At 39.8% G+C, this 14946-nt stretch overlaps 1 protein-coding gene across 1 annotated transcript in view; it reads left to right on the top strand.

Annotated features, from left to right (window-relative positions):
• The window catches only part of TMPRSS7 (transmembrane serine protease 7), a 47748-nt gene extending 35240 nt beyond the window's left edge, over window positions 1-12508 (top strand). Inside the window, exons 13-18 of the mRNA XM_056109419.1 lie at window positions 2620-2730; window positions 3634-3750; window positions 4842-5013; window positions 7831-8099; window positions 10030-10166; window positions 12338-12508. Coding sequence (XP_055965394.1) covers window positions 2620-2730; window positions 3634-3750; window positions 4842-5013; window positions 7831-8099; window positions 10030-10166; window positions 12338-12508 — 977 coding nt within the window. The remainder of the gene's footprint in view (window positions 1-2619; window positions 2731-3633; window positions 3751-4841; window positions 5014-7830; window positions 8100-10029; window positions 10167-12337) is intronic.
• Window positions 12509-14946: the final 2438 nt, after the last annotated feature.

Genomic DNA, 14946 nt, shown 5'->3' with positions numbered 1-14946 from the left:
ATTTTGGGTGTAAAGTCACTTCCTTGTTTTTTTCATTAAGTTTTTGATTGTGTATTTCTGACTCTCTCTCTCTCTCTCTTGTTTCATGGGGCAAGTTAGCTGGAGCATGTTATACCACAGACCTTACTTTTTTTTCTAAAGATCCAGAATTCTTAATTTAAATAGGATTGTGGTGATGAAGTTATTTAAGATCATTTATATTCTTGGAGAAGTAATAATTAATATAATACAGCTAACTGTAAAATATTACATTCATAAAAAAAACCTGTGACTTTATGCTTTTTATTTAAGGAATAAAACAGAATAAAAGCTTCTTAAAATTTGCCAGCAATTTAAAGCAACAGGATATTAAGAAAATAAATGCAGATTATTTTATAGTGATTGAAGTTGCTTAAGTACATTATTATCCCTTGGGAACAGACAGACAGTACAGCGGGTAGAGCATTTGGTTTGCATGCAGATGAGCCAGGTTTGATTCCCACTACTCTATATGTTCGCTCCAAACCTGCCAGCAGTAATTCTGGATTGCATAGTCGGGAGTAACCCCTGATCATCACTGGGTGTAGCCCCCAAACAAAAAAATTATTATTCCCTGTTATGATGCTCTAAACAAAAGAAGCTACTGTTATTTTGTAATAAGCATTGCTTTGCTGTTCATCATTTAGTCATTGTGATATTTTTGGAGTTGTTTTCTTGAAGTCAAAAGGACACTCTCAGAGACACAATGCAGTATTTCAGAGCATCAATAAACTCCCTCCACTCATCCCAGGAGACATAACAGGAGCAGACAACAAAAAAGGGAACTGTTTCTTTTTTTAATTAGAATTGGTAATGCTTAAGAAATCATATCTTCTAAGAGTTCTTGCTGGTTATTTGCATAAAATTATGAGTATAACTTGCCGGTCACTATTATGGTCATTATTAGTATCATGACGATCATGATCACGACCATCCTGTTGTTCGTCGATTGCCTCAAGCAGGCCCCAGTAAGGTCTCCTTCATCCTAGCCCTGAGATTTTTTTAAAAAGTGCCATATTCAAGGCTCTTTCAGGGTTAGAAGAATGAGACCCATCATTGTTACTTGTATTTGGCATATTGGGTACGCCACGGGGAGTTTGCGAGACTCTGCCGTGTGGGCAGGTTACATTTAGGAGCCTGCCAGTTTGTCCAAAGTAAGAATGAGATAGTAAGATGTCGCGCAGCCGCGTATGCAGCCACGCGCTTCTGGGAGCTGGGTTTTATAGTCTCTGGGTCTTTGCCGTTGATGTGATTACACAGTGCCAGGGAGTCAGTTGGTGGGTGTGACCCCTGCCTACTGGAATATGGAGGATCTGGGTGGAGGATGCTCAGCCCCAATCCAAGCAGGCTTGGAGATCTCAGCCCCGGGACACGCATGCCTTTGTTCCTCTGCCGGTACCTTCATGCGTGTGGAGAGTGGTCTCAGCATGGTGGTGGCTGGTTCTGGAGGTCTTCAACTGCTGGAACCCTGGTCGGGGCAGGGAGGGAAACACGACCCGCTCCCCTCCAAGGGTCCCCAGCAAGGACAGCCAGGCGCGGGGGCAGGAGACTCTGAGCTGTTCTCTTCTGGGAGATGGGTTTTATAGTCCCTGGGTCTTGGCTGTTGCTGGGATTACACGGCGCCAGGGGGCCAGTTGGTGTGTGTGACCCCTGCCTACTGGAATATGGAGGATCTGGGTGGAGGATGCTTAGTATCAAGGCAATTTATTAAATTATTCCCCAAAAGATAAATTACAATCGACTTATGCTGGCATTTCTTTAATTCAGTAATTTCTCAGTAAAAAATAATTTTAAAGACTGTTTTCTTTACACATAGAATACAAATCTGTTTTCCTCCAAGATGTCATTTTATCATATTTAGTAACTCATTCAAACTTTCAACAAATATTTTTTGGCCAGGGACTTGAAGTTTAGAAAAGAGTAAAACAAACTTCATAATCTCAAGACCCTCCCATTTTTTAAAGAAATGTTCACATATTAAATTTAGATAATCCTTATTATTTATACACTTTAAGTTTTTACTTTTAAAATCATCCATGAATACATAAGTTCTTACACTTAATTTTAATCAAATAAATAGCACCAGAGATGAATACATTTATGCAGAAGCAAAGATTGGGTATGATGATTTTGAAGTGCTAAAAATTATCCCAAAGACTGAATATCACCTTTTTCTCATGCAAGTACTGGTTTGGAGAAAAAAAAAACTTAATTTTATTTAGATTCTCTTAAAGATCTTATTATTTATTTATTTTAATTTTTATTTTTTGTTAGTGGATCGCAGGTTACTGAATGCAACCTGCCCACACAGCAGAGTCTGGCAAACTCCCCGTGGCGTAACCAATATGCCAAATACCAGTAACAATGATGGGTCTCATTCTCCTAAGCCTGAAAGAGCCTTGAATATGGCACTTTTTAAAAATCTCAGGGCTAGGACGAACAACAGGATGGTCGTGATCGTGATCGTGATCGTTAGTGGATCGCCGTTTACAAACTTACGAATTTTCGTGTTTAAGATTTGCTCTTTTAGGTAAGCATTGTTGGCCATCAGAGTTCAATTGATGTCCCGGCCTCATGACTTCCTGTCTGTTCTTATTCCAGTGCCTCTCAAGTCAGTCTGCAATGACAGCTCCTTCAGGTGGCACAGTCCTCTGGTCTGTGATGGCTTCACAGACTGTGAGGATGGTCGAGATGAGCAGAACTGCACTCAGAGTGAGATTTAACTCCCTGTACTATTTCAACTGCCAACTGACTTGTTTCGTTGTTTTGTTGTTGTTGTTGTTGTAAGACTGCCCCTCATACCAAGTTTTAGGTATTAGTCTTAGACAAAATGTACCAGTTGGTCTCTAACTGGGATGCTGTGTGTGTGTGTGTGTGTGTGTGTGTGTGTGTGTGTGTGTGTGTGTGTGTAAATACTGGAAGATTTCATTGGTTCTTTGTTTGCTGCTCAAGCCTAAAGAATGCCAAAGACTTGATATACAGGGATGTGTCAGATGCCATAATGAAACACATTCTTTTATATAGCTCTGCAGAAAAACATACCTAGAGACACAAACAGCATGCTATAATTCACAATGCCTAGCCATTTCCTCCCTATGATATAAACGAACTGAGTGTGGTGCTTATTTCTGATTATCTTTTTGGTAATAGAAAGGAGGGTAATGCCTAAGCCACTGACAGGTACAACGGCATTCCATCTCACCTACAGTGGGAGAAGGGAGAGGTCATCATATTGCTTTTCAGTGAGCATTCGCCTGAAGGGAAAAGCTGCTGTGAGGGGCTGGAGAATTAGTCAGCAGGTAGGTTAGCTTTGCATGTGGCTGACTTGGGTTCAATCTTCAGCATTCCATACGGCCCATCAAGTCTGCCAGGAGCCATCCCTGAGTGCAGAGCCAGGAGTCAGCCCTAAGCATCGCTGGGTGTGCAGACTGCCCCCACCCTCACCCCCACCAAAACAAAACAAAACAAAAACTTGATGTGGGGTTGTTTCATTCCACTCTGCTGTGTTTCCTACCACAACAAATACTATAACATGGCCAAGTCATTCTTTGCAGTTCATTATCATATACTCGTCTTGTTTTGACTTAGAAAAACTCTTCTTTCATTTACTTATAGGCATCCCATGCACCAACAGAACTTTTAGATGTGGCAATAATATTTGCTTCAGGAAGCAAAACGCACAGTGTGATGGGACTGTGGATTGTCTGGATGGAAGTGATGAAGAAGGCTGCAGTGAGTGGAAGTCCATATTTTTTTTAACTGTATTCTCTCTTCAATTCAATTGCTTCCCATTTCTTTTCCCTTCTTTCTGTAATCCCTCTGACAGAGGTTGTTGGAGGTATGGAGAAATAAGGAAAATATTGGCTGACTAATTCTGAAACTATGTCTTAAAAATTTACTTTCTGAATACTCTAATCAAGGAAGGAAGGTCTTAAATAAAAAGCTTATGAGAAAGATGGGAGCACACAGTAGGTAGCTTGCTTGTTATGCCTCAGGTTATAGTCCATATCAAGTGCTGGAATTTTCTTTAACTATGACCTAAGCACAATAATCATGTGATTATAGTATTAGTTATATGATTTCTAATTGACCATATTGGAATACAAGTTTGTACAACTTTACCAATACTATTTATAGTAGGAAATAATTATACTGGTAATCAGGTTTCAAAAATAGTTTTTCATTGATTTGACTAATAAATTTTCTTTCAAATGTATTATTTCAAATTATCACAATTTCAAGACACCGACTTCTTATTTATTTCTGTTGAATATTTTTAATGTGTACCTCTTAAGCATTGCTTGGGGCCTGGGCACCACCCCTGGCTGTACTGTGCATTTCATTGTTTGGGGTGGTAGTATGATCATTTTATGATTCAACAGTGCTAGAGGTAAGGGACCAGGGCATGCTGTGGAAGAGATTAAATTTGGTACCTTAAGCATGCAACTTAGTGCCTCTGACTCCTCTCTCTCCAAGTCCAAAGGACACTTTTAATTCTATTGCAGTGGAAACTTACTTTTCTCTCTCTACCCAAAAATCCAAACCCCACAGATGATGCTTTTATCAGTGTCCCATACTTCCCTTTATATGCATTATTGTACAGAGACTGTGCAAGTCTGTTTTCAGAAGAGTAGGAGTGGGTTTTGGTGTAGGTTTCATATGGACTCTTATAGGTTTCATCTGAGGATGAACAGAAAATTTCAAATTATTAACTTGGTTCTTAGTTTCCAATCCAGCTCTAAACTGAAATGACTTTTCAGTTTTTCTTCCAAGTCTGAAGATGTCTTCCAAGCCTATATGAAGTGACCTTTCCTCTCCTAAAGGCTGCAGCAGAAATTCCTTAACCCTTCACCGAATCATCGGGGGCACTGACACCCAGGAAGGGGGTTGGCCGTGGCAAGTTAGCCTTCATTTTGTTGGTTCTGCCTACTGTGGAGCTTCAGTCATCTCCAGGGAGTGGCTTCTCTCTGCAGCCCACTGTTTCCATGGAAACAGGTAGGACTTTCCTATCCTTCATCAGTTCTGATGTTTTGGAAAAAATGCTCCTTGTAGAAAATCAACTGGTGATTGTTTTCTTCTTCTCTTTTCTTAATCATATGTGTTAACATTTCTTCCGAAATTATTAATATAAAGAAAATAGCACAAAAGACACGTAAATGTGAACAGGCTTTTATTTGGTTGGGAGGATGAGTATTGGGATTGCTAGTCAAATCTCTGGGAATGTTTGGAGAATTTGGAGCTTAGTGGGCACTGGAAGGTAACTCGGGAGTGGAGATCCTGTAAGAGCGAAAGAGGGGTCCTAGAAAAGTCCAGAGGCTGGTTATGGAATGATTCTGTTTGCCTTTACTAGTGGGAAAAACTGATGCACTTTTAGGTAAGGGTGAAAGGAAGACTTGAAAACAACCTTAGTTGTTTCAAATGTGACTTTACAGTTCAAATGGGTTCAAAGGAGTGAACCATGTGTCTTACTTTCTCAAGACCTGAGTTTGATCCCTGGAACCAGCAAGCAAAACTCTCATTGAGATAGGCTCCAAGGCTTTACAGCCCCACGGGGAATCCTCCTAAGAATCTTTAATGAGAATTTACTGGTCCAAAGTAGTAGTATTTGTTTCTTATTATTAATTTTTTAAAGAGTCTTTCAATGTGTTTGTACAATTAAGATATTTGCTTCTTTTAGAAATAATAAGATACATGTTGATTATTGAAAAAGCTACCCTGTTTTATCATTAGTCTCTTAGACCAGAATTTCTTAACCAAGAGCCCTTCTATATGGTTATTCCATATAGAATAATACTATCTGTATTCTAAGGACCACAGATGACAAGCACACAAGCTATGGGTGGGCAAGATTAGGGGTACAACTGGTAGGGCAAGAAGGTAACACTGCATTGTAGCACTGTCCTCCCTTTGTTCATTGATTTGCTCAAGGAAGCCCAGTTGTGAGACTTGTTACGTATCTTTGGCATATCAAATATGCGGTGAGATACTCTCCGTAGCTTGCCGGACTCTCAGAGAGGGGCAGAGGAATCAAATTCTGGCCGACTGTGTGCAAAGCAAATGCCCTACCCACTGTGTTATCGCTCCAGCCCAGGGCAAGGAGGTACAGAAAGAAAATAAGGTAAGAAAGGGGTCATAGTCAGAAAAAAGGTGAGAAACGCTGTTTTAGGCTATAAAAATGTTGCAAGTCTATTAAACTCAGCACTGTCCCCTCATCCTCCAAGAATGTCAGCCAAGCTGATAAGTGGCAACACCCTTTTGGCTCTATCCATGTTTTCTTTCAAAACTTCCACATTCCCTTCACTCTGAGAGGTTGCTGCACTGGTGGAGATGGAATCCTTATAAAGAAACTGCAAGACCTTGGTGAGTTTGGATAAGACCAGAGAGACTTCTGGAAGCGCTAACCAGAACATAGCCTGTGATTGGCCATGCTTAAGCTGCTAGAGCACGGATATATATGGCTCTGGTAGTTTGCAAGACAGACTTTTATTATATTTTGCTTATTACACTTGAATTTATAATCTGCATTGGTATTCATATTATTTAAATATGGTAAAAGGATCACCAGACCATGCTCCCTGGCCCTGTCTTTCTCCATCAAGTACCATTATTAGCAAGAACAGATGGAATGTAAGGGACCAAACTCTCACTAACTTTCTTGGCCCACATGTGGTTCATGACAACTGTTGGTAAAGTAATTTCTCACGTTTCCTTAGGATGTTTTCTAGAATATTGCTACTATTTGTCACTACCCATACCTCCATCTTTGGTTTTACCTAAGAGACAAGAGACTCAGGGAAGTTGTACTTGTCATGTTCTTAGACAGAGCCAGTGATTTTAATTGGGATAGAAAATCAAGCCTCGGGTTGGAGTGATAGAACAGCAGTAGGGTGTTTGCCTTGCACACAGCTGACCCAGTTTGATCTTCAGCAACCCATATGGTACCCTGAGCACCGCCAGGGATGATTCCTGAGTGCAAAGCCAGGAGTAACCCCTGTGCACAGCCCAGTGTGACCTAAAAAGTCAAAAAAAAAAAAAAAGGAAGTCAAGCCTCATGACTTTGTTTTTTCCTGGTGGATGTGTAGTATTCCATTATGTAGATATACTGTAGTTTCTTTATTCAGTCTTCTATTCTCGAAAACTCGGGTTGTTTCCAGATTCTGCCTGTTATGAATGGCCTATTATAATGATGCAATGGATGAAGATGGAGAGTATCATGCTGAATAAAATGAGTCAAAAAGAGAGTCAGACAGGTTGCACTCATCTGTGGGATATAAAAAAGCATAACATGAGACTAATACCCACAGACAGTAAAAGTAAGAGCCATGAGGACTGGTTCATGGATTGAAGCTTGCCACAGGAAAGTTCCAGGGAGGGCAGTTAGGACAGAGAAGGGACCGCTATGACAATGGTAGTTGGAGAGGATCATTCTGGACAAGAACTGAGTGCTGAAAGTAGGTAAAGGGTTATACATGATAACCTCCCAGTACCTATATTGCAAACCATAATGTGCGGAAAGATAATATATATACATATATTATATATATATATATATATATATATATATAGAGAGAGAGAGAGAGAGAGAGAGAGATTGAGAAGAAAAGTGCCTGCCAAAGAGGCAGTCTTGGGCAGGGAGTGGTGTGAGGAGAAGAGGATGGAAGGAAGGAAACTGGGGACGTTTCAGTTTAAAAAGAAAAAAAAAGAAAGTCAAGCTTCCCCTTCCTTAGCCTCATCTCTATGCAGCATGCTTGGTTCCAAAGGACGTGCAATTCTTCAAGTCATTAACTTTGTGCTTCCTTCCTTTCCTACCAGGCTGTCGGACCCCACACCATGGACTGCTCACCTTGGGATGTATGTGCAGGGCAATGCCAAGTTTGTCTCCCCCGTGAGAAGAATTGTAGTTCATGAGTATTATAACAGTCAGACCTTTGACTATGATATTGCCTTGCTACAGCTCAGTGTCGCCTGGCCTGAGACCCTAAAACAGCTCATCCAGCCAATATGCATTCCTCCCTCACACCAGAAAGTGCACAGCGGTGAGAAATGCTGGGTCACCGGCTGGGGGCGAAGGCATGAAGCAGGTATGTGAACAAATATGCTGTTATGTTCTTTCCATTCAAATGTTTAGCATTAAGGTGATGCTTGGGGGTTCATGGAGAGAATTTTAGTGTATTGTCTTATCTGAGCCTCCTGGCAACTTCTGAAAGGTAAAATGGAGAATGGTATGCTCATTCCTATTTAATGAGGCTCTTCTTCTATCTGCAAGAAGCAGGATATGGCTCTATAAGTTTTCATGATGAGAACCGGATAGATAGGATGGACCCTTTCAAACTTTGGTAAGTTTTTCAGATTACCATTCAGAAGATCCAGTCTTCCTTATTTTAGGTCACATTTATTTATTTCTTGAGGGTGGTCACACTTACTGGTGGCACCAAAGTCTGTGTTCATAGCTCAATGCTTAGGGATCATTTCCAACAGTGCTCAGGAGACAAGGTGGTATCAGGGAACAAGCCTAGAGTTCCCACTTACAAAGTTACTCTAGACCATTGAGCTAATCTCCCTGGCCCTAGGTTCCCCTTTGTCTAAAGGGCATGAATCATTTTTATGCACACACACACACACACACACACACACACACACACCACTACTGTCTTAAGTCATACTGTTGTAACTCAACAGATGTCCTTGTATCTATTCAGGAATGTGATGCTGAAAGGCAGTGAGCATGGAATGGGACAGAGAACAGAAATCCAACCTGCTCTTAGCTCTTCAGATGGCAAATTCCAACCTGAGGTTACATCAGTTTAGAAACAGAGCACCTGGAGGGAATGCTCATTTACAATTCCTCCTCCTCCCTCAGTTATCTTTGCAATATGCCCCAAGGTCAGACTAAGTGGTAGGGAAACTCCTAACTGTCTTTCCAAGGGTTTCCATGGCCTAAAATGCATGGCTGAGGGGACCAGAGAGGTTACAGGTGGGTAGGTTCTTTGTCTAGTTCAATCCCTGATGTTCCATATGGTTTCTCAAGGCTGCCAAGAGTAATCCCTGAGCACAGAGCAAGGAGTAACCCTGAGCATGGTGGGGATGTATCCCATAAACAAAACCAACCAACAGAATCACAGTTGAGTCTAAATCTATAGTAAGGGGAAGAGCCCAAAGTTTTGTGAGTAGCTCCCTAAATATGAGTGCTAATGCTGACCCTTGATTTTCCAATCGTCTTAGACTCTGTTGCAGTCCTTCAAAAGTTTTGGGCAGAAATACATTCTATGAATCTTGAACTTCACTCCAACCTGCTTTGACACTCTAAGAATCATTTTAGATTGTTTTTCACTGTTTGCAATTAAGGTTGTGTTCAGTATCTTCATTTAATTTTTGAAGTGACAGTATTCACCACCACCGTAAGCTTTCTGAGATCTCAGGGTCCCAGTGAGGCAAGTCAGCTAACTGCTGAATACTTGTTAGAATTGTAATTGGGATTTAATTACATTATCACAAATTACAAAAGGAAAGATTCTATTCAACCAAACTATTCATAAAATATTTCTTACAAAAGAGTGTGTGTGTGTGTGTGTGTGTGTGTGTGTGTGTTTTGTATCATCATAGCCAGAGGTTAGGAAGGATGTTATATCTATCCAAAATTTTGTGTCTTTATGGCTCCTGGGATATTCCCAAGTATGTGGCTCTACTTATGGATATGGAACACTCTTGGCTAGTGAGTATTGGTAATAACTTGCTGACTCATCGTCCTAAAGCGTGAAAGAGAATAACTCAGAGTCTCTGGTGATCAACTCAGATCTGGGTCTGATATCTGCTGTTATGTTCTAACTGTGTGTGCTCAGGCAAGTACTTTAAACCCCTAGAACTCTATTTTTCCATCTGCCAAAGGGGGACCATAAGAAAATTAGTTAAAAATATTACCATGAGGATAAGAGGAAACTTTTCAGTAAACTAGTGCTTAATGTTCAGAAAAGTTGTCACTGCCATAATGTCTACTTCCAATGTGTTTTCCAGATAATAAAGGCTCCCCTGTTTTGCAGCAAGCAGAAGTAGAGCTCCTTGACCAAACCCTGTGTGTTTCCACCTACGGCATCATCACTTCTCGGATGCTTTGTGCAGGTCTCATGTCAGGGAAGAGAGATGCTTGCCGAGTAAGTCAGCTCCCCCTTCCCTTGTTAAACAAATACTGTGTGAAAATGCTTCCATGTTCAATTTAATTTAAAATTTTATTAAAATTTTTGCGCGTAAGTCATTTGCCTTGCACGTGTCCGACCTGGGTTCCATTCCTCCATCCATCTCCGGGATCCCAGCAAGCTACCAATAGTATCCCGCCCACATGGCAGAGCCTGGCAAGCTACCCATGGCATATTCAATATGCCAATAACAGTAACAAGTCTCACAATGGAGATGTTACTGGTGCACGCTCGAGTAAATCAATGAACAACAGGACAGTGCAATGCTATTAAAGTTTTTAATTTAGGGGCTGGAGTGATAGCACAGTGGGTAGGGCGTTTGTCTTGCTTGCCGCCGACCGGGATTCAATTCCCAGCATCCCGTAGGGTCCCCGGAGTACCCCCAGGAGTGATTCCAGGAGTGCAGAGCCAGGAGTAACCCCTGAGCATCGCCGGGTGTGACCCAAAAAGAAAAAAAAACAAACAATAAAGTTTTTAATTTAGAATATTATTTAAAACCCAGTTATTTAAGAGCAGGCGAAGATAATTAAAATGGATCTATGGAATTCAGTTTTCTAGGTACTGTGTGTTTTCCTGCAACATTCAGAGAATAAGATTCACACTTACTCTGGGTTTTATTATAACCCCAAACAACACAAACACACACACACACACTCACACTCACACGGTTTCAGCAATGCTATTTTCTTAGCAGTAGCCATGTGCCTTCTAAAATAATAAGGGTTTTATTCATTTTGTCTATTGACACATAGACTACAGTGAGACCTGTAGGGGAAAAAAATAAAAAAGAATGTCTTAGGATACTCTTATGAGTGCTTTACTTGACTAAACGTAGAGGTCACCGTCACCTTCAATAGAACAATCTCTATGGCTTGGATTCCAATCTATGTGGATATTGAGATGATCATCCTAGAGTGATCAGATAATTTAGAAGATGAGTGGGAACTGTTCCCATATCTTTTCACAACCTTTGCCACCATGCCACAAGAACTTTATTGATAGAATAATATTTTTATTATTGAAGGTTTTATTTTGTTTCACCACGCCAGTTTCTTTACACAAACACATTTGAATAATTCTTTCATTCCCATTTTATAGAAGAGGAAACTGAGGCATACAAGAGTAAGTGAATTACTCAAGGTTACATAGCTAATAAGTACATGCCTGAGCTGGACTTGAAAAGCTTATCTCCTTAATGCTATGTTGCTGTGTTTTGGGTGCTTCCTGCATCTAGCTGGTTTTATAGTCAAACTCTTGTAGCCCCCAGGGCAACAATTTTTGTCACACTAAAATGTTTTGAAAGCCCAATTTCAAATCTAGTCATAATTAACCTAACCAGTTTTTGAATTGTGCAGGTTCAGTATAGGGGCACATTTGGAGCATAACAAATACTTTTGCCTCTCAATAATCTTTCAGAATATGAAACTAAGATATAGACATTATCATTTAAAGGACACGTAGTATAGGAATTACGTTTAAGTTTTGAAGTTTGAGCACTGGCCTTGTGTTGTTGAGATAACAAAAGGAACTCTCAAACAAGGGTGATTTATTAGGGATAACTATTGGCCAGTGGTGCTTCTGCATCTTTTATTGGACCTGATTAAGTAAACAGGGATTCTTTATCTTTTTCTCTGAAGGTCATAAACAACCACAGAAGTTTCAGGGCCCAAAGACAGAGGTCAACCTACCAAAATAAGACTTTTGTGAGAACTAAATGATTCAAAACTATGCTAAGCACTAACCCACATTAAATCAATGTTAGCACTTACTATTACATTTTAATTATTATTATCATTATTATTGAGATTTGTTTTGAGTGTGTGTTGAGACTCATTTCCCCCGAATAGTCCATTGTTATTCTTGGAATAAAGAATTCTGTACTTTGCTAAATGCAACTTTGTGATGTTAGGAGGAATATGATAAAATGCCATTCAAAATTTTATGTATTTGGCATTTTAGCATATTTCAGAATGCTGACCAAAATTTTTTGGTGCTTTCCTATTCTGCATGTTCATCCAACAGAAAGCTGTCAGAAAGGGAAATATGAACACAATGCATAAAACGTATTAATGACAAAATCAGTAAAGATGGGACTAATGTACTTTTCACTGTTGTTATTTTCTGTCCAGGGTGATTCAGGTGGGCCTTTGTCTTGTCGAAGAAAAAGTGATGGAAAGTGGATTTTGACTGGTATTGTTAGCTGGGGACATGGCTGTGGAAGACCAAATTTTCCTGGAGTTTACACAAGGGTGGCAAACTTTGTTCCCTGGATCCATAAATATGTTCCTTCTCTTTTGTAATTGTGTAAGTTGAATTTTTGACTGTGATTTATTGTGATTTTAAAAATAGTTTTTAAAAACCAATGAAACAATATTAAATAAAATGAGACACTTTTTTCCCTTCTGTAACTTTCAGATTGTACACATTCATTTATTAAATACAAAGAGATTGATATGTATTTTATTCCGCAAAAATTTCCCCAGGAAATAGTTATCTTCATTCTTATTTATTTTTTTTTTTTAAATTTTTATTAGTGAGACACCATTTTTTTATTTTTTATTTATTTATTTTTTAAATTTTTATTAGTGAGACACCATGTTATCTTCATTCTTAAGAATTAAAGGACCAATGATTCAAGGATGGAAGAAATTTAAAGCAATGTCATAATTCAAATCTCTAAAAAAAGAAAGAGGTGAGATACTCAGATATTCAAGGCATAAGTATATAGGAGTATTTAGGGAATCTGATTTATTAATATAAAATACCATAAAACAACATGTGATCTTCAGTTTCTCAAATAAAAGAATGAGGAAATACATCTCTTTCACAAATGAAAAGAATTTAAATTTCATTATTTGATGTGAAGGAAGTATTTATTTTATTGTTTTCTAGCCTAGGCGTTTTTTTTTTTTTGACCACATTATAGTAAACTTTCTTCTATCAAAAGATGTGAGAATATTGACTTTTTGTTTGTTTTTTTTGTTTTGTTTTGTTTTGTCTTGTTTTAGGGCCACATGTAGCTTTGCTCAGGGCTGACTCCTGGCTTTGCTCTCAGGGATCACTCCTGGCAGAGCTCATGGGTGCCGGGAAACAAATCTGGGTTAGCCTCATGTAAGGCAAGCATGCTACCTGCTGTACTATTGCTTCAGCCCTGTACATGAAAATATTGTATGAAGGTTAAAAAAAAAACAAAACAGTCATCCACACAACAAAACTGGCAGTAATTACAATGGTGGGAGTCAGTAGCATGGTCAAAGGACTGATAGCACTTGGATTTTAGAAAAAGGTAATGCTGGCCAGCTGTTGAAAGGCAAAGGCGTGTTTTGTTTTTGTGTGTTTTTGTTTTGGGGCCACTCCAGACTCTGGGCTAGGGGTCTGTGTGCCATGTTGGGAACTGAACCTAGACCTTCTGCAGGCAAAGCATGCGCTCCAGACTGTGGAGCTATTTCTCTGGCCCAACAAAAGGATCTTTTATTTGTTTGCTTTGGGTGGGGGACGGGGGGAGGCATAGTCCCAAAAGGTTTACTCCTGGCTCTATACTCAGGAATTATTCTGCTCAGGGTTTACTCCTGGCTCTATACTCAGGAATTATTCCTGGTGGTACTAGGGGACCATATGGAATGCCAGGTATCAAATTTGGGTTAGCCCCACCTGTTATACTATTGCTCTAGTCCTAAAGGGATTTTTTGATGATAGTTTTGAAAGAGGCTGGAGTGATAGCACAGCAGGTAGGGCATTTGCCTTGCATGTGGCCGACCCCGGTTCGATTCCTCCATCTCTCTTGGAAAGCAAGCTACCGAGAGTATCCTGCCCACATGGCAGAGCCTGGCAAGCTCCCCATGGCATATTCAATATGCCAAAAACAGTAACAAGTCTCACAATGGAGACATTACTGGTGCCCACTCGAGCAAATTGATGAACAATGGGAGGACAGTGCTACAGTTTTGAAAGAGAAAATTTTCCAAAATATTTTCATTTGATTTCTGGTTCTTTTATATAACTAGGATCAAGACTTTTCTTTACTTTCAGGACCATAATTATAATTACATAAGCTGGCATATCTAGAGACCTACAGTACATCATATATTACCAGTTTGGACTTATTTTGTCTTTGAATATTGATTTCAGTATAGTCTTTTCATTAACAGAGGTCAGACCTAATCTCACTTCCAAGGTGGTGAAAGCCACATAGAGAAGGATTATTTCATGTGTGTTCTCAGAGACAATCAAAGACGTAACCAATGCTATTTTTCAAGTGGGGGGCCAGAACATTGAAAATGATTCTCATAAGACCTCAGGAAAAAATCTGTTGTTATTATTATTGTTTTAATGAAAGACAAACCAGGATTTATAGCTACCAGGAAATTGTAAACATATTTTTGATTTTATTAAAATGCTCTTTCAGGGACTGGAGCAATAGCACAGTGGGTAGGGCATTTGCCTTGCATGTGGCCGACCCGGGTTCGATTCCCAGCATCCCATATGGTCCTCTGAGTACTGCCAGGGGTAATTCCTGAGTGCAGAACCAGGAGTAGCTCCTGTGCATCGCCAGGTGTGACCCAAAAAGCAAAAATAAATAAATAAATAAATAAATAAATAAGTAAATAAAATACTCTTTCAGATAGGCTGGAGCGATAGCACAGTGGGTAGGGCGTTTGCCTTGTACGCTGCCTATCCAAGTTCAATTCCTCTGCCCCTCTCGAGAGTTCGGCAAGCTACCTAAAGTATTCCGCCTGCA

The sequence above is a fragment of the Sorex fumeus genome, unplaced genomic scaffold (assembly GCF_029834395.1).
Source record: "Sorex fumeus unplaced genomic scaffold, SorFum_2.1 ptg000265l, whole genome shotgun sequence".
NCBI classification, from domain to species: Eukaryota; Metazoa; Chordata; class Mammalia; order Eulipotyphla; family Soricidae; genus Sorex; species Sorex fumeus.
The sequence above is the reverse complement of the archived record's forward strand: the minus strand, read 5'-3'. Positions and strand labels throughout refer to the sequence as shown.